Raw genomic sequence first — 25,012 nt, 5'->3', positions numbered from 1 at the left:
AGATAACTTCTACTTTGATCATTACCTTATATGAAGACAGATTATATTATAATACATGGATAAGAAGCCTTTTACATATGTGATGATTTCATATTACCTACAAGTTTATGAAACTCAAGTAAAGATCAAACTAATATAGGCTTTCTATCCTAACTTTTCTTTTTTGACAAAATACAATTGTCCATTGTCAAGGTAGAGAGAATTTGCCTTAAAAATAAACTAGGCTTTTAATTGTCACTAATTGTTCAACTAAGTCACAAGATAGAAAATCACCAACTTTATATATAAATGTGTCCCTATAGGAGCAATTACATCAATATATAAGCCCTAATTACCAAAGATCATCTAAAATATGATAAAAATATTATAAAACCTTATTTATCCTTAAGGTAAAATCTTTCTAAACTTCAACAAATCATATCTCACAATCAGATTGTCTAATTTTACATGAAGTACTAATGTATTTTAAAAAACTACCATAACAAATTTCAACTGTAAATTCATTAAAAATCTTGAAATATTGCCAAAATCTTAACAATATCTTCAAATCCTTGCTTACATACATCCATGTGCAATTTTCTTCATATCTTACAAACTGAATACTCAAATACCATAAAATTTTAATGTATAGCTTTTTAACCAAATAACACATATTTTTATAATTTTTGAGCCAAAAATTCATCTAAAAACTCAAGATATGGCTCCAACCATTACTATCAACAAAACAACTGACTTACTATCTTTGAATTACATATATTATCTTCAATATTCTATAATTCTTTTATAAATATAAGTCTTTTATAAATATAATTCTTTTATAAATATAAAAGCTATACATTAAAATAAGCTTTTATATTTATAAAAGAATTACATATATTATCTTCAATATTCTATAATTCTTTTATAAATATAAGTTTTTATCCCTCCTAATAAGTTTCTTGGAGATTTAGATCTTCATTTTTGAGTTCCAATATTTTTCTTAAATTTTATACTAAATATCTAATCCCACATAATTTAACACTCTAATCAAAATAGGTAAACCTCAAAATAAATTTTCTTACGCTAACTTTTTTTAAATTAACCTACTAACCACTCTAATACACATCAATAATTATAAATATATCATAAATTTTAGTTAATTTTCATATACTATAAATAATTATAGTATGACAACGTGAAATTCTATAAGTGGTATTCTGTGCAAAAGAATTCAACATAGAATAGAAGAAGGTAGACTATGACAAGAGCTAAATATTGCATTTTGTGAGCTAAAATAAGCCCCCACTAATTAGAAGATTATTTTAGTTCATAATAAGTGAATTAATTATGTAATTTTTAGAAGTTGTAGCTATTATTTAAATCTTGATTAAATCATTCTTTAACCTTTCTAAATCAATCCAAGTAGTCAAACAAAACCTCTAACAAGAAATCACACTTACAATAAAAAAGTCATTCTAAAACTTTCATGCATTGTTTTTTTTATAATTTTTTTAATATTATATTATATTATTTTTTATTTAATTAAAATTCATCCATTAACAAAAATTCATTTATAAATGTTATTTCATCCATAATAATTTATCCTTCATTAATAACTTCATCCAAATTGAATTCCTTCAACCCCTAACCTAACTTCATTCAATTATAACCTCGCTCATTCTATTATGACCATCTTGGAAATCTTATCAAGTATGGAAATGTCGACGATGTCTGAACACTTTTTCCACGGCAATAGCACAACAAGACAGTGAGGCAAAAACGAATTAATTTGAGAGCAGTAGTGCACCACTCGCAAGGAATAAATTCTCCGGCTGTTGCAGGTTGCCTCGTTTAAAGTAGAGCTGCCAGCACCTCGTTTGAGGCGAGGCAGCAGTAATTCAGCAACAAACAACAGCTCCCTCGTAGCATGTTGGATGAGAAGAGGAAAACCAAAAGCACCGTCGAAGCAGCCCCCTCGACAGACCCCTCGGGCTCCACTTGAACCGCTGCTCCAGGAACAAAATCCTAATATCCAAGTATGATGTTGCTACTCAAAGCGTAGTTCACCACCACGACAAAAAAATTGAACTAATTTCTCAACCTCCCCTACTTTCTTTAGTGGAACTTTGATGGAAGTAAAGTAGAATCATTGTCGAGGTTCGCCGCAGGTCACAGGTTAATCCCAAAAGATGACTCCACAATTTGATTTCCCTCAAACAAAGAAAATGGGGTTCAACTTGCTGATCAGATTCTAAATCAACAAAAACTCTAATGTCGGGATACTGAGCAAGTCCTACAGCATGCCGCTCAACAACAATCTGGCTCGGAGAACAAGTTGTGATAGCCGCTATTGCCACTCTAAAAAGACATGAGAGGTTTACAAAACCATTTAATGAATCCAAAACTCCACTTGCATTACTTCTCTTAAAATTAATGTTCCTTTTTGCAATCTCATTACATCAAAACGGCAGAGCAACATAAGTCCACTCTGGCAGGACTAGTTCAGAATCCACTAAACATTCATTCAAGCATCCGTGGCACCAACTCACGAGAACTCGGCAGAATTCCTTGTTGCATGAAATTTTTGGCAAAATTCCAACCAACACGCTTGACTAGACATGCACCCTTGTAATGAACGGGGCTCTAGTCTAGTACAGAACTCCTATTGTGCCTACAGACACAAGACTGTTGGCTTAAATCAAAGCACAAGTAATGTCCGTCGACGATACACCAATATCAGGCCTTCACTTCCGTCGAGAACACCCACAACACTTGATGACGCAAAGGAGACAACGCCTCAACACAATCAAATTGTTGTTCCAGCCGCATCACACCAAGAAATAAAAACAAACCACTTTGTAGTCAAAAACCCAAATTCTCATTGACTAAGAGCTACACAACCAAGGTGAAGAAGATCTTGACAGCAGCACCACCTTCGACGCTACCAACCGCAGAGCTTCCAAGCCGTGCTTCACCGCAACGCCCTTAGCCTGAACCGCCGCACTCCTGGGAAACCTCGAAGGTAGCACGGCAGCCTTGACCGCAGCACTCTTTGAGGCAGGACCGCCACAATAACAAAAAAAAATCACACAGCGAGGGACGACGCCACAGAACATTCTACGAGAAAAGAAACAAAGCTCCTTAGGATTGTTGATTGCAACGGCCTTATCAATGTAGTATCAGAAGCTTGAGGAACAAGGAATGGACTGTTGAAGAACTTGGAAGACAATGAGAAAAAAAACCAAAGAGCACTGCACTTCCGTTCCACGTTGCCCACGCTTGGACAGTTGCAACGCAACACTTCAACCTTGATGCCACAGAACCACAGCCGAGAACCCCTTGCACGACAGCACCAGCTCAGAAAGAAGGAGATGGACGTCGACACTCCTCCGAAGCCTAGCAGTACAGCAACCTACCCTCTTGACCTTCTGGAAAACACACTTCGACAAGAAAACATAGAGAAATAAATAAATAACCTGCTGCGTCCGTCTGCAAAATTCGGAGCTCCACCCAAACACAGGAAAAAAGAAAAGAAGAGAGGGAGTGGAGGGCATTTTTTTCCTCTACTAATTTTTTCTTTTCCTACCTTTTATTTATAATTCTAATTTATTCATTAAGAGTTCCTAATCAATTTTTTATGAATTGATTGAAACTAAAGATTTTTCCTTATATTTGTAGCTTAATTATAAAATTCAACAACCCCAAAAACTACCATCTTGGACCATAACTTAATACTAGCTAAATTATATATATATATAGATATATGTGCATTTTGAACTCTTTTTCAATAACTTCTATTAGAGATTGCATTTCTACAATTAACATTCTATTTTCTTTGTTTGTCTAAGAATTTCTAAACTAACTCACTATATGTTGTGATTTTAAGCACAATAAAGACATTTTTGTACTAAATACTCAAGTCAGTCAATTTTGTGACTTATACAATTATTGATTTACAACAAGATATAAGAAATGTTGATAAACAAGCAACACTAGCAATGTGGATGGATAAGTTACAAAAGATTGAGATTCATAAAACCGTAAGCTTTGTAGTAGATTAAAATTCTTCAAAATATGTGATATAGTGGATTAGAACTTCATATTCTTTGCAATAGAAGCTTTTGATTTACCAAGTGAATTTGATAATATAATTAATTTGATTTTTAGAGGATGCAGAGGTAAATATAAAATTAATGGTTCATCCTCATTTTACATTGTGATACAAAGGAAAGTGCAACAAGAGTGTTTGCTTGCTCCCTTCTCTTTTTATCCTTACAGTAAAAGTTCTTAATACCATGGTAGCTAAGAAAATCAAAGAAAGCAAGATTCAAGGAATCCAACTTCCAACAAGAAATGGAAATAAGTAATAAATTAATATATAGATGATACTTCCTTCATACTTTGGGATATATAAACTTTTATATGTAACCTTATTTATTTTACTTGATATATTTTTCCTAGCATCTGGTCTAAATATCAATTGGCAAAAGTCAAGTGGCTATTAAAAAGACCCTATCAACATGACAAATCTTCCATGGATTAAAAAAAATCAGAATAACATGGAAAGAAGTTGATAATGTAAGTAATTTGTTAGGATCTCCATTTAGATTGTCTCTCAACTCATGTAATAGTGATAAATTTTTGGAATCTAAAATATAGAAAAAAAGAACTCTCCTATTGGTATATAATACAAATCAGTGCAATTTGATAGGGTATGATTGTTAATAGCATCTTACTTTCATCATCGTATTTTTTATGGCATTATGGAGAGGGACAAAAAAAGACATTACAAATTTAAAGGTCATGTTTAGACCCTTCCTTACCTCTAGAACAATGGAATGCTAAAAGACTAAAGTATGGTGGATTCAATGTTATCAACCTAAAGCCAAAGGCAGCATTAATTTGATTCATCCAAAAGATGTGATGACAACACTCATGACTAGATGGATTATTAAAGCATTAGAATTAGAACAATTAAATCTCCAACTTACATTATAATATTGATTAAGTCACTCAAAACCTTATGTGGAAGGAAGATGGTTTCTATGTCTTACCTATTACACTTTTCTAAGTCAATAGTACTATTGTGGATCTACAATATAGAAAAGGGTTGTCGTAGCTTAGAAAAAATTCCACTCAAAAATTACATTTGTGACTCCGCAATATACAAAAGAATTGCTAAATTATTTCCTATGGCATTGCCATACAATACATTTAATCAGACATGGCTTTTCTAAATTCCATACATCTTGCTTTCACAAAGCAGATATATAGATGTATTATGACATTTAGAATGGCAAGAGATTCTTCACAACTAAGAAGGTCAAAGAGTGCTATAGTTCATATCTCAATGAATGGCCAGTTTGGGAAGGAATCCTTAGCTATCCAAATAATACATGGAACCACTTACTTTTTCCTAAAGTTAAGAAATATATGCTGAGAGAATGGCTCAGCATCTATACATAAGATATGGATCTATTCCTTCAAGTAGTTTTCTAAGTTAGTGGAGAATATATTCTCATGAAAAATATAATTAATTACTAGATCTCTAATTAAATAAAAATATATGATGTGCAAATAAATATACATTATTTATTTGTTGTCAATTGGATTGAACATTTATAAAAGGTCATTAGTTCTTTCAATGGATAAAGTACATGTTTCTTTGTGGCTAGAGTTATGTACCAAGTAGAAGTAGAATTAATGCAATGTAGATAGAAGGAAACACCCACCTATCTTTTTATGGTCAAATAGGTATATTCCAATGGAATCCTAGCTAATTTTAATGGATAAATGACATTCCATGGTTGAATTACTTGACTTAGTTAGGAAGAGATATGCTCAAAAAATGTCATAAGATTTTGACGATGGTTAAAAAAAAATGGTCGGATATTCTCCCATGCTCTAATAAATTGAAATGGAATAATGTATGGAATAAATAAAAGAATGAAAAGAAGCAAGTCTTATATGGCTTATATGGCATTGGTCAATAGTAATATATATATATATATATATATATATGGCATGGTCAAGTAAATGGGGCTATTGATCAATATTGTTGTGTTTGTATGGAAGAAAGACCAAAAACAGTAATACACAAGATCTATGAATGTGCATCAATCTCACAAATTTGGAAATAGGGACTTAAAATACTTCAAAAACTTATTCCTACTCGACCTAGCCAATGTATAATCATATGCAAGTTATATTACAATATTATTGGAAGTGTGGCCAATGGAGTAAGAATACAGGACACAAGTAGAGACCCAAGAGGAATCTAGGTGAGCAATGCTAAACATATAGTTTATATGATGTGAAGAAATATTATTCATCTCTTGAGTATTGGGTGGAAATATATAATCTTTGCACATCAATTTGTATGGCATTATAAGAAAGTTAGTAGGATGTGGTTACTTCTACAAGGGGTATATGGATTGAACCCAAGGATGCAGCACTTACTGGTAGATACTAGAAAAAAAATAAAAAATAAAAATAAAAATAAAACCCAATATGATGTGGCTTAGTCTTGTCAATTGCGGGAGACTTGCGTGGCCGTCAACACATGCCAGAATTAAGAAGTCCCAGAAAGGAAATCAACGCTCCTGGACGATTTTCAGAATCAATGCTGCTCCAACGAGGTTGTGACATCGTGGGTCACAGAATCAGCTAAGTGGAAACTATTCAGTTCTTGATTACAATGGTAAAGGAGTTTCCGCTGTAATTGTAACGTATCTAGCTGGACTTGGTCGAATGGCTTGTTTTTATTTCTTTTCTGCAGTAAAGAATCTTTTTGCTCGTGTCAAAAAAAAAAAAAAAAAAATACGTGTCTGACGACATGGCTAGATGTGATAACTGGCAAGGACTACGTACACGTTTGTACTTCCGATCGGTATGTCTCAAGAGAATTTTTTCTCACTTATCAGAGACATTGAATGAGTAATGTCACTGTTTCAAGGTGTATTATTTGTGGCAAGGGGCAAATTTTAGTTGTTTGTTAGATATTTCATTGTATTTTAAGTGATCTTTCACCAATTTCGGTTCTGACGCTAAACAGTGTTATAAATAGAGTTTTTTCCCTGTGTATGTAAATAATTTCATATCACCGGCGCTAGCATAGAAAATGTACTTGTATGGAAGTGGCACTTTGTGTAGTTGTCATCGTGACTAAATGTCACTCAATTAAGATTTTTGATCGTCGAGACGTATTACTATTTAGAAATGGAATTATATAAGTTGGTTAAAAAAATCAAATATGTACGTAGAAAATTCGTCGTTATTTCGGCTACTAAAAAGACTAAAACAATAATACCAAATTTATTCTGTATAAACTGGCTTCAATTGTTTCTCTCCATCTTCTTGTCGACTGTTGTACTCAGGAACTGTCGTGAATATTTAACACCAGCCGGTGTTACATAACGTTCCATCACTCCTCTTAACGGTTTTCCTGTCTGGATCCATGAATGATAAAATACACGTAGGAACGCGGTAACATCTCATGCTTTTCCAGGAAGTAACTTCCTGTATCATCCAACGATTTTTGTAGATGGTCGCCATGCTGCCAACAATTCGGGTGGAAAATCTGGACTCCGCAATGTAGCAATAGTCTCATCTCGGAAATGCTTCAATGTGGCGGGATTTTTGAAGCATCGCGATACCTTGTATTGACTAGCTCCTACTCCGTTCTTTCGCACAAATTGCTCCATCAGACGAGCGAATGCACCCTCCTTCACAATGGCCAACTCCAATGGTCCAATTGTCCGAGCTGCTCTGCCCCTCATGTAAGGATTATTAAAAGACTGATCAAGAACTTTGCAGCACTCACTTAAAAGATCCATGTCGAGGTGTTCGTGACTTCGCAACTCCCAAAAGATTACATAATGTCCAGGCTGTGAGTCTTGGTCAGTGTAACTGCTGTAATCAGCCAGCTCCATATTTGATTCTTTGAGCAATAAAGATGCTTTTCCCACAACCAATCGTAGCTCTTCTTCGTCAGTCTTGTCAGTATTCACACTCAGGACAACTCCTTTTCGACATACGAAGGCCACCTTGGGAGTTGAGTTGAAGAAACCAGTGACCTTAACTATGTCACCCAGTCTATAGCGGTACAAACCTGCAGAAGTCACGCAACTGTGGTTAAGGCTATAAGGCATTATTATCACGAACCCTTCAAAAAATCACTAGTACCTTTAGATCTCATCCCTCCTAGAACACTAGACATATTGTGATAGCCGAGAAGTAGGTCCAGTGTAGATCCCCTGGTCACATACCTCCTACTGTGGTTAACACTATCTCGTACTCTTGACCAACCTTGACATCTGTGAGCCCAACTATCTCATCGCCCTCGACAGAGTCATAGCCTGCGGAATCCCGGTTAACAGGGATGAACTCGAAGTAGGCGAAGTTGGGAATAATAGTGAAGGATGCGTCCTCCGCCGGGCACCGAGGGTCGAGGTTGATGCCTATCCATGCCTCAGAAGCACCGTAATCCGCATTCATGAGTGGGACTGATCCAGCATATTGTCGCATGGGTGCAACGTAGGGTAACATAGAGCCCGAAAAAATGCTCATTATGTAGTTGATATTAGGAAACAGCCGCTCGATGATACCAGACCATCCCTTGGCACACTCACGCTCGATTAAGTCCGCGAGCTCTGGATTCGGTGACAAGACTTTTAGAACACTTGAGCGAAGCTCAGGGTCACTTACACGCTCGTTCACTGTCCCTTCCCGTATGTCCTTGCAGATGTCCCGCCACACCTTCAATCTCAGGCAAAGCACACATCATCAATAAGCTAGAAGATGAGAATCTCTGTATGGTACCGCCAACACATTTTCATGCCTACCTATACATCGACTGTATAGGTTAGCGTGCACTGCTCCGGTTAGTAGAAAGGTACCCGTTCGAGAAGCCGGAAGGGCTCGACAATCATGTATGCGAAAATAGCAGACATCTGCTCCACTTCTTGACAACGATATAGTCCACACAGCAGGTGGCAATACATCTGTTGAGGAACATCGTATCCCAACACTATGTCAACAGGACTTGTCGCACTAAACGGCGCAGATTTTGCGTTCTTGAAAGCTGCACTTCTGTAGAAATTAGTTGTCCCAGTGCCTGCTTTCAAACCTGACTTCGTATCAAACTGTCGCCCTGCATACTGAAACGACATCACCACTGGTGGTCCTTCATGTTTTCTAGGAAATGCTCTGGCAACAGGGCCACGACCACAACATAATATAAGCTTTTTCAAACACAATATCCATGTTTGAGGATGACATGTGAACACCAGTGAGGTCAGCAACACATCGCTAGTACTAACTGCCACAAGTGCAAACAACCAAGACCTTAAGCAATAATTTCTTACCTTCTCCGGTAAACTGAACCAATCTGGCCAGCCTTCATCGCTTGTGCCAGTAAAGCATCAGTACGCGGAATCAACTTACACTTCCCTCCAGTAGTCCCCGAGCTAAGCAATTGTACCCAAACATTCAGCTCCGAGTTAGTGAGTCACAAATCAACAGACTTATACGCCAATCGTGCCATCCAAAGCTACTTAAAACCTCATTCTATTCAGTTCATGGGCTCATGTCCTATCTGTAATCATAAAATCTCCACCTCAACCTTTTCCAGTTACACTACCAGTATTTGCCTCCATGCGCAGAACAGCACAACGACTAGAAATACAAAGTACAAAGAGCATAAGCCTAGATGGCACTCTAGGAATACGAGACATATGGAAGAGAATGCATGTGTGTAACCTGAGGGCAAAGGAAGTCGGGGGGTCGACGCAACAAATCGGAGATGTATCACCATCAGCAATGCGGTCCACATCGGCTTCGATGTTAGCGTAAGTGCTGACAGGCACGCAAGCCTTGAAGGAGGCCTCATCGGTGCGGCCGTTCAATCCCTGGCGCTGCAAATACTCCACATTTGCATTCCGCTCTAGAATCTTGCGCAACAACTCCAACTGCGTCTCCCTTGCGTTCCGCGACATTAATTCGAAGTCTTCCACGATCTCCTCATCCGTATCCAGTAGCTTGTAATATGGGTTCTCTATTCTAAGCGCCATCTCAGTTCCACACCAGTTGTCAATGTCACTACTGCAGGCTCAGTCGGCCGATGTAAACACTGAAACTCTGACTGCAGCTTCGACCTAATTTTAGCTGCAACTCCTACATGCTTATTCGCTTGTTCGGTGATTTCGGGTAGCCCCCAGCTTATCTACATTCTCAGTTTCACCAGAGCCACAAAAAAAGGGGCAGCATGTGAGGGAGAGAATGAAATCGTGGCGTGGCCCATAATATATTTCATAAATGGGGTATCAATGGCACCTTTTCTTTTTAGTGTTCAAATAACAGGTTGCTAACTTAGAGGTGGGGTTTTCTGACAAAGTTGTGGTCACATATTTTACATGTGTTTCACTGCAATAGCGTTCTCATTGGCTGCTTTAGTGGAGGTGTTCTAACAACAACAATAACAAACAAATTAAACAGAAGCAATTTCACTTGGAGATGTTTAAAGAGTGTGTTTCTTGTGTGGACACAATTATGAAAGTTGCACTCCTTTATAAAAATTATTGTTGTAAACCAAATAGAAATGTACTACATTTTCTTTTATAAATCATCTTATATAACCTTAGATTTTTACAAGACTATGTATAGATATTTATTTATTTAATGTTTGAAATTTTTTCTTTTGAGAATCCTTGCATAAGATTGCAATTTGTGAACTTAATAGCATGTATTGTTATTTTAGTGGGAAAATAAAATGGAATTTATATTTTGCATAGTAAGAGTGTTCTTTTTGAAAAGGTTAAGGTTGGGTTTAAATCTAAGCAATTAGAAGATTGCATGCACTATGTTGTCTTTTTATAACTATGTTTGTTGTATCATTTCAGCAACTTGATCATGCTCATCAAGTTCAGTATTCACATCCCAAAAAATTGGACTTGTTTGAATTCTGGATTTTTAAAAACATTTGTTAAAAAAATCTGTTTATCATAGAATTAAGATCAAAGATAATTTCGTACTACCCTATCTTGCATGCCAAAAAAATGTGGTCTTGATTCTTTAAGATAAATTCTAAAAACTAAATATACTAAAATTAGTCCCTCTTTGAACTGATTAGATTATCAACACAAATTTACAATCAGTCCCTCTTTGAAGTAATAGAGTAAATATCAATTACTCCTTCAATAATAAAACTCTCCTGCAAATTTGTGTTGTAGATATTAGGATGATATAAAAATATTTGGAAAACTTGCATATGTATAATTATTTAATTATATATATATATATATATATATATATAGTTTCTTTATAATATATTTTTTTTTCTTTAATAGTGAACTTTACTATGCAGTAGTATTCTAATGTATTCTATGTGCAATTTAGAATGCATAATACTTTATTGAAGTCTTTTTGATTATTTATTTTTGTAGAAATAAAACATTAATCTACACAATAATGTCATTTTTTTACTTGTTGCTAATGAGACATCCGTGATACTAAATTCTTTATTGTAAATGATGTGAAATTTTTGCAATTAGTTGAAATATCTCTACAATTCCTACTTGAGGATTTTTATTCATATATCAACCAGATTGTTGCAATACTAAAGCAAGTTAATATTGAAGAAATATAATATTAGTTAAAGTTTAATATTATTGCATTTATTTACGAGTTTTGTGGATAAAAACAACATTATATATTAAAACATTATTGTAAAGAAAGTCATAATATTTATTTTTTAATTTAATTTAAGCATTAAATTTTAATTCAAGATAATCTAATTGATAAAACTTTTTACCAAAATATTAGATAAAAATGTATTAAAAGTAAATACTATGTGATCTTTGTATTAATGACATCACCATATTTGACCCCTAATTTTTCTTTTCTTTTTTAGCTGTAGGTGATATACAATTTTATTTTATACTCAATAAACTATAATAATTTATTCTGATGTTAAATCTGTTATTGTTGTTTTTATTACTTTTTATTATTATTACTTCATATTTATTGATTAGCTGACGCAATTTTTAAAAATCGCAATTGATTTTCTATCTTCTCTTATTTGTAATATAATTAAACCATTTTATTATTATTTATATATGTAATTATATAAATAAATAAGTTTTATGAAAAATAAAGTTTGTATTGTAATTGAAATATTGTATCTCACGATAGTTTCTTGTAATATCAAAGTTGGTTTGAAAATCATAAATAATAGGCAACTGCATCTTAAAATTGGAGACATTGATTGTCTCCCATAGAATATACCCTTGTTGTTTCCTTCTCTACCTCAATCAAAATTCTATTTGTTCAATTCAATGTTAAATCCTTTCAACTTCAAAATATTCTTTGCAACTTCATTTGTATCACCATTTTTATTTTTTTATAATGTTTATATATTCAAATTCCAAATCTTAAGACATTCCTTTCTGCTGGATGTTTCTCACTATAAACTGCATTTCAAAGATGTTAAGCCTATCCGATCAAAACTCCTCCCCTCCTTCAAACTCCAAGTTAAAAATATGGCCACATCCTGCTCTCATTACTGTCGGTAAACCACCACTCTGCAGGGACTCCACCAGGTAGAAACATTGCATCAACCCGCTTACACACATCCCACCTCATCCCAAACTAATATTCACTAAAATCATGCACAGAGAAAGACACACCAAGGTAAAGTTTCCACCCAAACTCTCCAACTAGATTTGCTTACTTTCTTCCCATCAAGGGCGTGAAGATCCACGGCCACAAAGGTAGACAGTGTAACACTACTTATTGAAGAGAGACATACAGAGAGAACCTAGTTATCATGCTGCTGCTACACTGCAGGAGATATTTACAATCCCACAATCTACTAGTAGTACGACTTATTTCACATCTTTTGCAAACCGTGTCAAACTCTGAAAATCACTACTTGAGTATCAGAGAGCCTAAAATGGATTATGCAGTCCTATCCAAAGGAAAAGGAACATGCAGCTTCCAAACAGCAGAATGCTTGTGCTAATTACGGCAATTCTGCGGGTTTACAGATAAGCACAACAATCATACTTGATCCAAAAATCACTTCACCACAAGGTATTTAAAACTTACAAATCTCAAGCCCCACCCGGATTACCCAACGTGGCGCCTGCCTTGGCAACAAGCCGGGCCGACTCAATCAGCAACTCTTCGCCAGCAGTCAGATAGCCGTCTGTTCCCTGCACGCAGAAGAATGGTAAACCGGGATAAATGAGATGATTTACATGGTAAATGGGAGCTAAAATGATGACACTACATAAGTGCATTAGACATACCATTATCGATTCCCTGCTGAAGATGAAATAAGTCTCAACTGTGGAGCAAGATACATGTCACTATGAGCAAAAGCAACAGAACACTTTCTCGACTTTCTGAGAAGGAGAAAAAACTATTATCATATCAACCGACCATCACGCCTTACGAAACAGAACATGAAGGAAAATCCAAAATTCGTTATACATATACCATTGGTATGAGGTTGCACGTGACAGCTATATTCAAAGATAATGGTCCCACTTGAGAAACATAACATCGAGGCTTCTCCTTCTCCAAGAAAACTTTCGGATGTGACTCTATCATATGGCGAATCTCACTAGTAATACTTGGGATTTTCTCAAGGTCTTGGATGTGAACAGGCAGGTTGAATGAGTAAGCTCGATACCGTGCACGAGATTTATTTATAATAACCTGCATGAATGATAAACAACTCTCTTAGAACTACTCATAGCGTCTGAAGCCAATTTCGTCTTTCTTTTTCTCCATGATGAGACGGATTAACACACCAAATGATAGAGTTTCCTAATCTGCTCATAATATATTCAAACTTCCTACATAAATGGCAAGCAACGCTATGCCATGAAGTAAAAGTTCCAGAAGCAAGAACCTGATTGGAAAAAAAAGAATTGGGCACAACGATCGGGAACTTGTCGGAGTTGAGCAACTGTGTGGTATGCAGGCCCATCTCAACCACTTGTCCATTCACAGATCCTGCCTGAGAACAGAACTTTTAATTAAAAACATGAACACAACCCTAATGAATTACAGACAAGATTTGAACATGAGATGAAGAGATGGAGAGATGAAACAGATCTCAAGAGAAGTGCACAATTATTCAGATGATCTTAAGACCACAGTTTAAGACTCCATCTATGCCAGCCTAAGAAGAAAATCTTACGGAAATCGTGTCACCAACAGTGAACGGTCTGGAGAACTGTAATGCTACACCACTAAGCATATTCCCCAATATGTCCCTAGCAGCAAAAGCTGTTGCAACTCCTGTTTACATCACCAAAAACGTTCTCCACTAGTCAAAATTACAGGAGTCAGAAATCCAAGAATGAAGCTGCAAGGAAGTAAATGAAAAAAGAAATCAGTTCTGATTAGCTTATGGCAAATTCTCTCCAGGACACTACAAAGCTGCCAATAGGCTATACTTCAAACCCCCGACTTCACCTAATACTGTTCGTAAAGCTCTCATCTCCGCTGATCTGTTTCTTTAGCATCATAATTTGATACTAAAAACTCACCTCCAATACCTCCAACTGTCAGGATCGATTGCACAGCCACCCCACATGCTTCAGCAAACGCCATGGCTCCCAGTACGAACAAGCCTACGGACGATAATCGATCCATGGTCAGATAGCGTTCTCTCTCTGCATTTGAGATCGTCTTTCCCGTTACCATGCGGGTAAAGGCATTACTCTTCCACCGGTAAAGGAACCAAATCGTACTTATCACTGTTGCCCCGCTCCAAATTTGTGTCAAGTAGTGTGCTCCTATAGACGTGGGCGCCACGATGTAACCTCTGCCAACATCGTACGTAATCCTACTTCAAAACCCGAAATACGCAAGACATTGCAATTGAGAATTCATAAGATGGATTGAATCATGGATTTGGTGAAAAACTCACAGATAGCTGAATGTCACTGCCGAGGCAAGCAATCTTGCTGGCATATCCAAAGCGCTAAATACACTGAGCTCATACGGTTGCTTCTCATGCGGCAATCGTCCAAGTAGGCGCGCGGTGGGACCTGACTCAACATAGAAATGAAATTTTCGTAACAATTTCGGAAGCAAGAGCCAAGCCACTAAGGAAACTCCGATGGCGCTGCTGGCAGGTATCAACAGCTCGGCAACACCCCCACTAGATGGATCCATCCAGTTGCCAACCTCAGGGAACATCCGGGCCGCCGCATCTCTCAATGTCATCACATGGGAGTTCACGGAGTTTCGCACACTCTCAGCAACATTCGCAACAGAATCGCCTGAATCTCCAGGTGTGACATCGCCTACGGCATCACTCGGTGGAGGTAAACCAGGCCCTGCTACTGGAGGAACAGCAGCTACAGCTCCTGATGCAACATTACTACTACTCGAACCAAAACCCCTGCGGTGGCTGGGAATTCCTACCAGCCACGAATGCCGTAAACTCCGATGGCGACTGTGAATTCCCTCATAGCGACCCACACTAGAACATAAACTCAATCGACCTGGAAATGAACTTGGAGGAACGTAGCAACCTTTGCCATGCGTTGATAGCTCGCGAGACAAAAAGGAATTAGCAGCGATCAACGAATTCCGCAGAAACGACTTCCGATGCAGTCCAACCTGCAGACACGACTGTGGTGATGAAGAGAGGAAGCGCAACACAGGAAATCGAGTCATTAAAAGCACTGTCGGCGGTGCCTTCACGAAACACGCCACACCCGTCATCACACCTTTCATCATTGCGATCAACACTCTACTCTTCAAATTATCATTTCACCAAATTCATCTGCGAGATTCAACTACGTGTTTCGCCACCTTTACACCCCAACACTCCATCCTCTGCCAGGACCTTAATGGGCTGCGTCGTTCCTCGCGAATCCTCTCGGCTTCTGTTATTCACCGAATTGCAAAAGGAGAGCAGTTAGAAACTCACTACAGGAAATCAAACCGGCTCTTACTCTGTTCCATCGCCAACCCTAAGCTTTCAAAGCATCTTGCCATGAACCCAAAAAACAGAGGGAGACAAACCCTGAGACAAATTCGAACCCATAAAACCCAATGACGATGTTGACGAATTGACGTATTGACACGATTGTTCAGCTCCCGAAAGTCCGCCTTCGGGGACACGGTGTGCGCGACGGCTGGCTGCTTCTGGAGCTGAGTCTCTGGGCCAATTCAACGGCGTTCATCGAACCAAATATTTTATCCGTCGAGGGCAGCCGAAAATGCTTCCATCCATGCTTTGGAAACAAATTGAATAACAGGGGTAAGAAGTTTTTCTTTTTGTGAATTCTGCACTTGCTGGAAGCGAAATGTTAGCCAGTAGATTAATACTTTCAGCAGTTTTTTACTTTAATTTGTTTATAACAAGTCTAATCCAATATTTTAGAGGCTCATAATATGCCAAATATTTAAATTTACATTTGTGTATGTTAGATCTTGAGACATGGTTGCCCACCAACCTTTGCATTTGCATGATCATGAATTTATAACTCTTTCCATTTCTTTTAATTTTCAGTTTTCTGGATAAGAATTTAAAATAGATAGTTTTACTTGCTACATAAATCAGACGTTAGATCTTATTGCAATTTTTTTAAAAAGCTAGTAGATAGTATGGAAATAACAATTTGGAATAAAATCATTTTTTTTCACTTGAAGGATGCATTTTTCATCTTCAGAAAATATTATCTAAAACTAAAGGTAGCTGCAACGATTTGTATAATATCACCCCAAGAATGTGAATATGTGCTAATAGGCAGAAACATTCCGCAGAAAGTTGTCATCTACAATTGCGTATGGAGCTGCCTCCGATAACCTTGCTCAACTAGGGTTAGTTTTTGATCTGCAAATTGGGAGCTTGGGTGGGCACTAAGATCGCTGAGCATCTGCGAAACAATTTTTGTCAAGGGGCTTGGAACTCCCCCAGCCACATTGACATGAAATTCAGCAAGAAATTGAATTGTGTATTCACAACGCACAATCTAATGTGTGGCTGTGCATCGAGAAATTCAAATGTGTGTCCACAGTTGTCCTAAAATCCGTGGAAACGTCTTGACACCTGTGTCGGTGAAGTAGCTGTAGGGTTGACTCTATCCAATTATAGATGCCAGATGCCTCACACGGCTTTAGAAATTAGATGTTGAGCAATACATGAACTGATTTAATAATCCTTAATTTATTTTTGTTGTTTCAGTATCACATATTTTTTAAATCAATAATTCTTTTAGAAATTTGTAACTTTCATAATTGTTTTAGTAATATCATGTATTTTTGTTTTGATTTATACTTCATAATAAACCAATGGTTTTTGTATTTGGATTATGAATAAATTTTTATTATGTTATTCATAAAAAATATATATATTTTGCTAAGATAAATTGTAAATTTTTTTGGATTTGTGTTTTTTTCTACTTTAAGTAAAAGTTCATAGTAATATTTAAATTTTTTATATTTATATTTATTTTTATCTTTATAGTTTTTACATTATTTGTATTTTTTATTTTTTGACACAAGTTATTTTTATTATCATGAATTATTATTGTTATTATTATTCCAATGATATTTCTATATAATTCTTTAGTTTATATGATTAAAATTTTATTTTATTTTATATATACATGGCATCTATATATTTATTTTATATACAAGAATATTTTATATTTGTCTTTTAATTTTGTGTTAACCTTCGCAAAGACAACATGAATAGACGTGAAGATATTTTGTGTGCCCAAAATCCTTTTCTAAGTCCAATTGGTTATAATTACATGGTATTTACTGAAACATTTAAAAGATCTTTATATGCATCTTCAATTGTAACTATTAGGACTGCTTATATATCATAGAAACATGTAGATGATTTTTTAACCAAACAAGTTATAGAAGTTAAATCTCATGTTTCTTGAACATTTCAAGATTTTATTAAAAGAAATCCCAATATACTTTGTCTTCAATTGAAATCAGCATTAGTTTATTGTATAGACATTGTTGTGTTTAGGTCAGAAACTTATTTTGAAAATCTCAATCACTTTAAGTCTAAAAAATAAAATTGACATGTTAAGTTTGATATTTATCAAATAACATTATATCTATTATAACATTAGAGATTTCATTTATTACTATAGTAATTATAATAAAGTAGATGGTCCTATTGCACATAAGTCAATGGATTTTAAATTTATTGGAAATAAAAATAAAAAGAATCCACAAATTTGTTCTAAATTAAAAAAAATTCATATATGCTTTTTATTTTATTCATAAAATAATATTAATTTTAAACAAGTACAATAAGAATATAAGAGTATATGGTTGAATAGTTGAACCAATTTTTATTTTATTTTTTATATATATATTTAAATACACTTTAAAAATGATCTTTATTTTCTATATAAAAATAGATATTATAAAAATTAAACCACTATATTTTTATAATTTAAACTTAATAATATTTTACAAGTATTAATTTATAATGATTAAAAAATCATGATATGGTATTTATACAATCAAAATGATAATAAAAATTTAGATGTTTTATTTACTATTAATATGTGAAAAATATATTTTGAATATATTAAATATTTATGTATTTTTAAGACTTAAATAATTAAAATAAAAAACATTATATACTTTTTATTTAATTTACTAGTATTTGATGAATAATAAAATAAAATTCTAATGAATTCAATTATTACATTAAGATTAAAAGATAACATAAATTCACAACTACTTATTTTTGATAAAAATATTTATTAACAATAAAGGTTCAATAAAAATACCATTATTTTTTTATTGTAAATAATAGAATTCAAGAAAAATAAACTATCAAGTAAGTAATAACATTCCTACTATAAAAGAATATTTTGAAAAATATTATTTTTTACTTTATGGTATAAATCTTAAATTTTGATTAAATTTTTTTTGATTTTTTTTTTTTATATTTTTAAGATAATATTGAATTTTTAAAATTTTGATATTTAATTTTTTAGATTTTTAATTGTATTAATTATTTGTAGTCAATATAGTAGTCAATATAGAAATTAAAAAATATCAAAACTACTATTTTAAAAGTTTAGAATATAAGTAAGAATGATTCATTTAGCTTAATTATAATATGTAAACTTAAAAAATAAAATTTCAAATTTGCAAAGATTCTAAACCTTAGTATGTGATTTGTAAGTCTTTTATGTAATATACATGTTTTCTTTATGAATATATTATAAATTATAATTTTTGTATATATTAAATTTTTATTCTTTTTGATTTTTGATTTTATACTTATTAATAAAAATATTATAAAAAATTATAGAATATATTATAATAAGAAATTTAGAAATTGGAATTTAACAATCTACTCTTAACTACTAGATGACAAATTCTATCCATGCATTAATTATTAGATAGAGTCTATCATCTATTTCCATTTATGACAATATTGCATCTAAAACAAAGACCAATGCATTTGTTTCTATAAAAATGCCTTAAAGAAGTTGATGCAATATAAGATTGATGCAAAAATAAAGATTTTCTTTAAAGCTTTAAAAAGTTCTTCAGCTTCTTTACAATACTGAAGTTTGTTTTTACAAGTCAAACATATAAAAAGAGCAGCAACTTGAGAAAAGTTCTTAATAAAGAATTAATAATAATTAGAAAATTTCAAAAGATATTAGACATATCTTATTATTTTTAGACCTTCTAATTCATGATAGTTTTGATTTTCTTAGGATCCATCATAAGGCCATCATTTGAAATATTGTATTCTAAGAAGTCAACTTAAATAGCATGAAATATACACTTTTCAATCTTGGTGTATAATCTTACATCTCTAAGTTTTTATAATACATGACAAACATAAAATTGATACTCTTTTGTGTTCTTAGAATAAATTAGAATGTTGTCAATATAACAAATGATAAAATCATCAAGAAACTCTTTTAAAATATTATTTATTAAATATTGAAAAGGAATAAGTGTATTTGTGAATCCAAAAGATATATCATTATATTTAAAATATTCATACCTAGTTTGAAACATAGTCTTTTATTCATCTCCTTCTTTAATACTTACCAAATTGTATGCTTCTTGTAGATTTATATTTATATTTTTATATAATAATTTGATTAATTAAATTGATCAAGAAGTTTTGAAATCTAAATTAAAGGATATTTCTTCTTCATGGTGATCTTATTAAATGCTCAATAGTTCATATACATCCACAAAGTTGTGTCTTTTTTCTTCACAAGTAAGATGGGAATTTCTACTAGAGATTTGAAATGATGTATGAAGTTCTTAGCTAAGTTTTTGTCAATGTATTTTTGAAGTACAACCAATTCATTTTGTAATAAATTATAGATTCGTCCAAATGGCAATTGAGCTCTTTCTTGAAGATCAATTGAACAATCATATGAATTACGCTTTAAAAGGATATTTACTTTATTCCTCTAAAATATAACTTAATAATCTTGATATTGACTTATAATGCCACTTCTAATCTTTCTACTATAAAAAATAATTGTGGCAAAAATAACAAAAAGTGATATTTTTTTTGCAACATATGTAAAAGCTTTTACATCTATCAATAAATATTTGGATGTATTAGACTTATAAATTTCTATTTGACTTAAACTATGGAAAAAATCAAGATTATAAGAAATTTAGTCTCTTTAAAAATTATACTTATCTAACAATAATAATCCAAAAATAATTAAGTTGAAAGGAAATTTAATCACAATGAATATTACTAAGCTATTATGACTATTAGTTGCTAAATCTAAAGAAATAATTTTATGAATAACATCAATAGAAGACAAAAAATAACCATATATTAATTTTATATGTAAAAATTTGATTTTCTGCACTAAAGATATTTCTTATTTTTTAACAAAGTCTTTGTCTATGATAAGAAAATATTGAGGCTTTGTCATACACATATGCATGGAAGCTAGTAATTACATGTATAAATAGGTAGAAGTAAATAAAAGTAGATAAAAATAAGTTAATTCTATAATATTTACTATGAAAGCTTTTTAGAAGCTTTATAGATGTTGTTTTGACTTTATAGGTGTCTTTAATTGACTTTTTGGATTAGAAACGTGGTCAAAAAGTTGGCCATGTACCACACATGTGCCAAATCATATCCCTTCTCCTGTAGTGGAACGCCCTTTCAGTGTTAGAGAACCTTGAATTGTCTTATCCAAGAAGTTTGATGGCACCAAATCAAAGTTTAGAGGATTTATCAATCAAGTACAACTTTTGATTGAACTTCAATCCCAAAGCTATCCAACTCTAAGATCACAAGTTAAATTCATTGATACGTTTCTTTTAGATTTAGTATTGTTATGGTTTTTATCTTTTCTTGAATGATCAGATCCAATATTGGATAATCTGGAGACATTTTTGGCAGAGTTTCAATCTATGTATGGAGAATATGATGCAATTCGTGTTGCAACCAATAAGATCCATATTTTTTAACAAAGTAATTGATTAGTAATATTGTATGCTTCACAGTTTTGTCAACTTGCAACTGATATCAAATAGGATGATGTTGCACTTGTTAGCCAATTTCTCTATGGATTACAATATGAGGTAAAAAAATTAATGCTCAATTTATCTGATTCTCAAAAAATGAGTCAAGCAATTGACTTTGCTGTAAAGTACGACAATCAACTTTCTAAATTCTGATCTATGAACCATACAAGTCAACCTCAATGTTACTATAATTCAATGGCAACACCAATATTTTTTCAACACATACATTCAGAAGTAGAGAATATGCAAATTGATGCGGTATGTCTCAAACCTCTTAGTGAGCAAAAAAAAACTTATTGTCGTCAGGAAGGATTGTGCTTATATTGTCGAAAACCTAAGCACATTGCTCAACATTGCCTAAAGAAGCGACGCAATCATAAAACAAGGAGTACGGTGATCAAAGAAGATAGCATGTCAGAAAATGAATTTGTCCAGCTATAATAGGGACCGTGCGGTTGGAACCTTGTACAATACCTAGTGAAGGTCCTACTTTCTCCTCAGAATCCTCTCTATGTTTTACAATAAATATTATTTTAGGACTTAAATATCACAAAGCTTTTACTTTGTTAGATTTAGAAGCTTCAACATGTTTCTTAGATGAAGAATTTGTTAAAAGAGATAGCATACTTTTAGTGAAGAAAACTAAACTTGTTCATGTAGAAGTCATAGATGGTCGTCGGTTGTCTTTAGATGTTACTCCTGAAATCCTTTGTATAGAAGTAGCAACTAATGGTCATAGTAGCTTTGTAATATTTAATATCATTAGATCTCCTTCTAATCCAATCATTTTAGGTTTATTATGATTAGAAAAATATAATCCTAAAATAGATTAGACTTCTCGTAGTCTTAAATTTTTTGAAAGTATAACTAAGAGCATAGTTGATCAAGTAGAAAGTCATAAGTTTGGTACAATTAAGTCTGTATTTATGGGTATAAGAGCTTTCTTACGTGCTGCAAAAAAAGGATCACCTTGTGTCATTTATGCCACACCTGTTTCCATTGGTGGAAAGACTTCAAATGGCATTTCAAGCCAATATCAAGATTTTCAAGATGTATTTGAGAAGAAAAATGCAGATACTCTTTCAGAACATCGTTCCTATGATTGTTCAATCGACCTTCAAGAAAGAGCTCAATCGCTATTTGGACCAATCTACAATTTATTACAAAATGAGTTGGCTGAACTCAAGGAGTACATTGAAGAGAATCTGGCTAAGAACTTCATACGCCATTCCAAATCTTTAGCAAGAGCTCCAATTTTATTTGTGAAGAAAAAAGATAAATCATTGCGGATGTGTATCAAGTATCAAGGACTGTCAAGGACAAAGACTCGATGAGGGAAAATATACACAAAAAGGCTATCTCGATATAATAAGTCAAAATATAAATAAGTATGTATATTAAATGGAAACTGAAATGGCTATTGCCAAGAGACAAGAAAACTAGAGATCCTTGAAACTAGACTAGAAGCAAGAAAGGAGTTCACAAGAGTGAAGAAGCCTTCACTCTTGTCTCTATATATACTATCTAACTAGGGGCTATGTGGCGACGTTCTATAGGACCTCCAATATGTGTTGACTTTGTAGGACACATGCCTTGACTTACAAGGCAAGTTTTTCTACGTGTGGGCCACATAGTTAGCTTGATCTTCAAGCTAACAACATGTGTGGCACATGGCCAACTTGTTGACCATGTTTCTAATCCAAAAAGTCAATTAAAGACACCTATGAAGTCAAAGCAGCATCTAGGAAGTTTCTAGGAAGCTTCTATATTAAATATTATAGAATTAACTTACTTTTATTTACTTTTACTTACTTCTACCTATTTCTATATGTAATTATTAGCTTACATGATTATGGCCGTGACATTACCCCCCCTTCTAGAGACGAGTTCCACGAGGAGCGGTCATCATATGTTGAGGAAATCTATGATGTGACGAATTGTATTCGCTACATACTCTGATCTCTGTTCTCTTCGAAGATGATTGATAGGGCCTCTCAACCATCGGTAGTGTCCCATACCAGGGCGAGAAGACCACCCAGTTATTTGATCATTGTTGAGGCCTTCGTAACTTCCTTCGAATAGAATATTTGGAACACCATCAGGAGTTGTTCCTACCTCTAGCAAAATCACCAAACATCGGGAGTCCCTTCCCAAATCATGATACCAAACGCATTGTATCTCACCATCTATTCGAGGAAGAACATGTCGTTCTTGAAGATCTTCATCTCGATTGCGTCGTCTTGAAGGTTGTGACAATCGTAATGTCTCATCCGGCAGGTCAGCAAACGAAGGTTCTTGAGTTGAATCCGCTGGTTGTTGGCTCTCCATCTAATTAGCATCACAAATGCAAAGAAGTTACAAACAAGGATAGGAAATTGAATGTTATCTTGTCTCAATCTTGTCTCTTTTATAAGAGAGATTTTCATCTTGGTTTTGATGGATGTCGTTGATGAAAAACTTTGACTTTAGCTGATGCATTTGCTAGATTCCTGGATGGCTCCCATGTGCGTTCACTAATATCATATCCGTGCCAATGAACAAGATATTCCAGCTTATTTCGGCGCCGCCTTGAGTCTAATATCTCTTCTACCTCAAATTCTTCATTATTATCTACTTCTATAGGAGGCGGTGGCATTTGTCTTCTTCCTTGTATATCCACTGTCTTATATGGTTCAAGAAGAGACACGTGGAATACAGGATGGATCTTCATTGACTCCGGTAGATGTAACCGATATGTAACTGAGTTGATCTGTTCAGAAACAGAAAAGGGGCCAAGCCTACGATAGTCCAACTTGTCACAAGGTCGAGTAGTCTTGATATTGCGATGAAGTAGCCATACCTTATCATCCACGTTGAGTTGTGGTTGCTCCTTACGATATAGATCTACGTTTATCTTTTGTCGTTCTTGAGCTTCCTTCAATTGCGTCTTCATTATTACATGTAACTCTGACAACCGATTTGCCATATCTTTTGCTGTAGGATTATCAACTTTTGAAAAATCAAAAGTATCAAGTTGTGGATGATAGCCATAATTGGCAAAGAAAGGTGTTTGTTGTGTGGAAGAATGTACCGTATTATTATAAGCAAACTCTGCCAATGGCAAAAGGGTTGTCCAATTATCTTGTTGGTAGTTGATAGTACACCTTAAATATTGTTCCAAGACTTGGTTTACGTGCTTTGTTTGTCCATCAGTTTGAGGATGGAAAGCCGAAGATAGCTTTGTGTCCACTTTTAAAATCTTGAAAAGGGTCTTCCAAAATCTTGACACAAATTGAGTTCCCCTATCTGATATGATATCTTTAGGTAATCCATAATAGCGATAGATATTATCAATGAAAAGCTTAGCTGTTTCTTCACCTGTGATAGATTTTGTACATGGCACAAAATGTGCCATCTTGGTGAAACGATCTACTATCACAAATATAGAATCATAAGATCTCGAGCTTGAAAGATCTATGATGAAACCCATAGAAACAAAAGACCATGGTTGTTC

At 34.1% G+C, this 25,012-nt stretch overlaps 2 protein-coding genes across 3 annotated transcripts; both read right to left on the bottom strand.

Annotated features, from left to right (window-relative positions):
* Nucleotides 1–7,184: 7,184 nt before the first annotated feature.
* LOC112287761 (jasmonoyl--L-amino acid synthetase JAR4) lies at nucleotides 7,185–10,064 on the bottom strand. Its single transcript, XM_024531127.3, has 5 exons — nucleotides 9,739–10,064; nucleotides 9,345–9,446; nucleotides 8,877–9,186; nucleotides 8,247–8,736; nucleotides 7,185–8,089 (listed from the first exon to the last, which is right to left on the bottom strand). The coding sequence occupies exons 1-5, from the start codon at nucleotides 10,047–10,049 to the stop codon at nucleotides 7,503–7,505; spliced, it is 1,800 nt and encodes a 599-aa protein (XP_024386895.1). The 5' UTR covers nucleotides 10,050–10,064; the 3' UTR covers nucleotides 7,185–7,502.
* Nucleotides 10,065–12,322: 2,258 nt separating this feature from the next.
* On the bottom strand, nucleotides 12,323–16,192 carry LOC112287924 (mechanosensitive ion channel protein 1, mitochondrial). 2 transcript variants are annotated; one of them, XM_024531566.3, is made up of 7 exons: nucleotides 14,921–16,038; nucleotides 14,538–14,815; nucleotides 14,186–14,286; nucleotides 13,895–14,002; nucleotides 13,477–13,698; nucleotides 13,084–13,190; nucleotides 12,323–12,557 (listed from the first exon to the last, which is right to left on the bottom strand). In XM_024531566.3, the coding sequence occupies exons 1-6, from the start codon at nucleotides 15,736–15,738 to the stop codon at nucleotides 13,089–13,091; spliced, it is 1,629 nt and encodes a 542-aa protein (XP_024387334.1). In that variant the 5' UTR covers nucleotides 15,739–16,038; the 3' UTR covers nucleotides 12,323–12,557; nucleotides 13,084–13,088. The 2 variants fall into 2 exon arrangements, with proteins under 2 accessions (XP_024387334.1, XP_024387332.1); XM_024531564.1 differs by lacking the exon at nucleotides 12,323–12,557 and having other exon boundaries at nucleotides 12,668–13,190; nucleotides 14,921–15,887; nucleotides 16,027–16,192.
* Between the last annotated feature and the right edge of the window lie 8,820 nt (nucleotides 16,193–25,012).

This window comes from Physcomitrium patens, chromosome 10 (assembly GCF_059467195.1).
Source record: "Physcomitrium patens ecotype Gransden chromosome 10, ASM5946719v1, whole genome shotgun sequence".
In the NCBI taxonomy this organism is placed as follows: Eukaryota; Viridiplantae; Streptophyta; class Bryopsida; order Funariales; family Funariaceae; genus Physcomitrium; species Physcomitrium patens.
Note: the sequence above shows the minus strand (reverse complement) of the source record. Positions and strands in the feature narration are given on the sequence as shown.

Coding starts and splice junctions, on each gene's coding strand:
- LOC112287761 (XM_024531127.3), bottom strand. CDS start 10,049: ATGGCGCTTAGAATAGAGAACCCATATTACAAGCTACTGGATACGGAT. Junction 9,187..9,344: donor GGTTCAGTTTACCGGAGAAG/GTAAGAAATTAT, acceptor CCCTGTTGCCAG/AGCATTTCCTAGAAAACATG. Junction 8,090..8,246: donor AGTGTTAACCACAGTAGGAG/GTATGTGACCAG, acceptor TGACTTCTGCAG/GTTTGTACCGCTATAGACTG.
- LOC112287924 (XM_024531564.1), bottom strand. CDS start 15,738: ATGATGAAAGGTGTGATGACGGGTGTGGCGTGTTTCGTGAAGGCACCG. Junction 14,287..14,537: donor GACAGTTGGAGGTATTGGAG/GTGAGTTTTTAG, acceptor TGATGTAAACAG/GAGTTGCAACAGCTTTTGCT. Junction 13,191..13,476: donor CGTGCAACCTCATACCAATG/GTATATGTATAA, acceptor TTCTGCGTGCAG/GGAACAGACGGCTATCTGAC.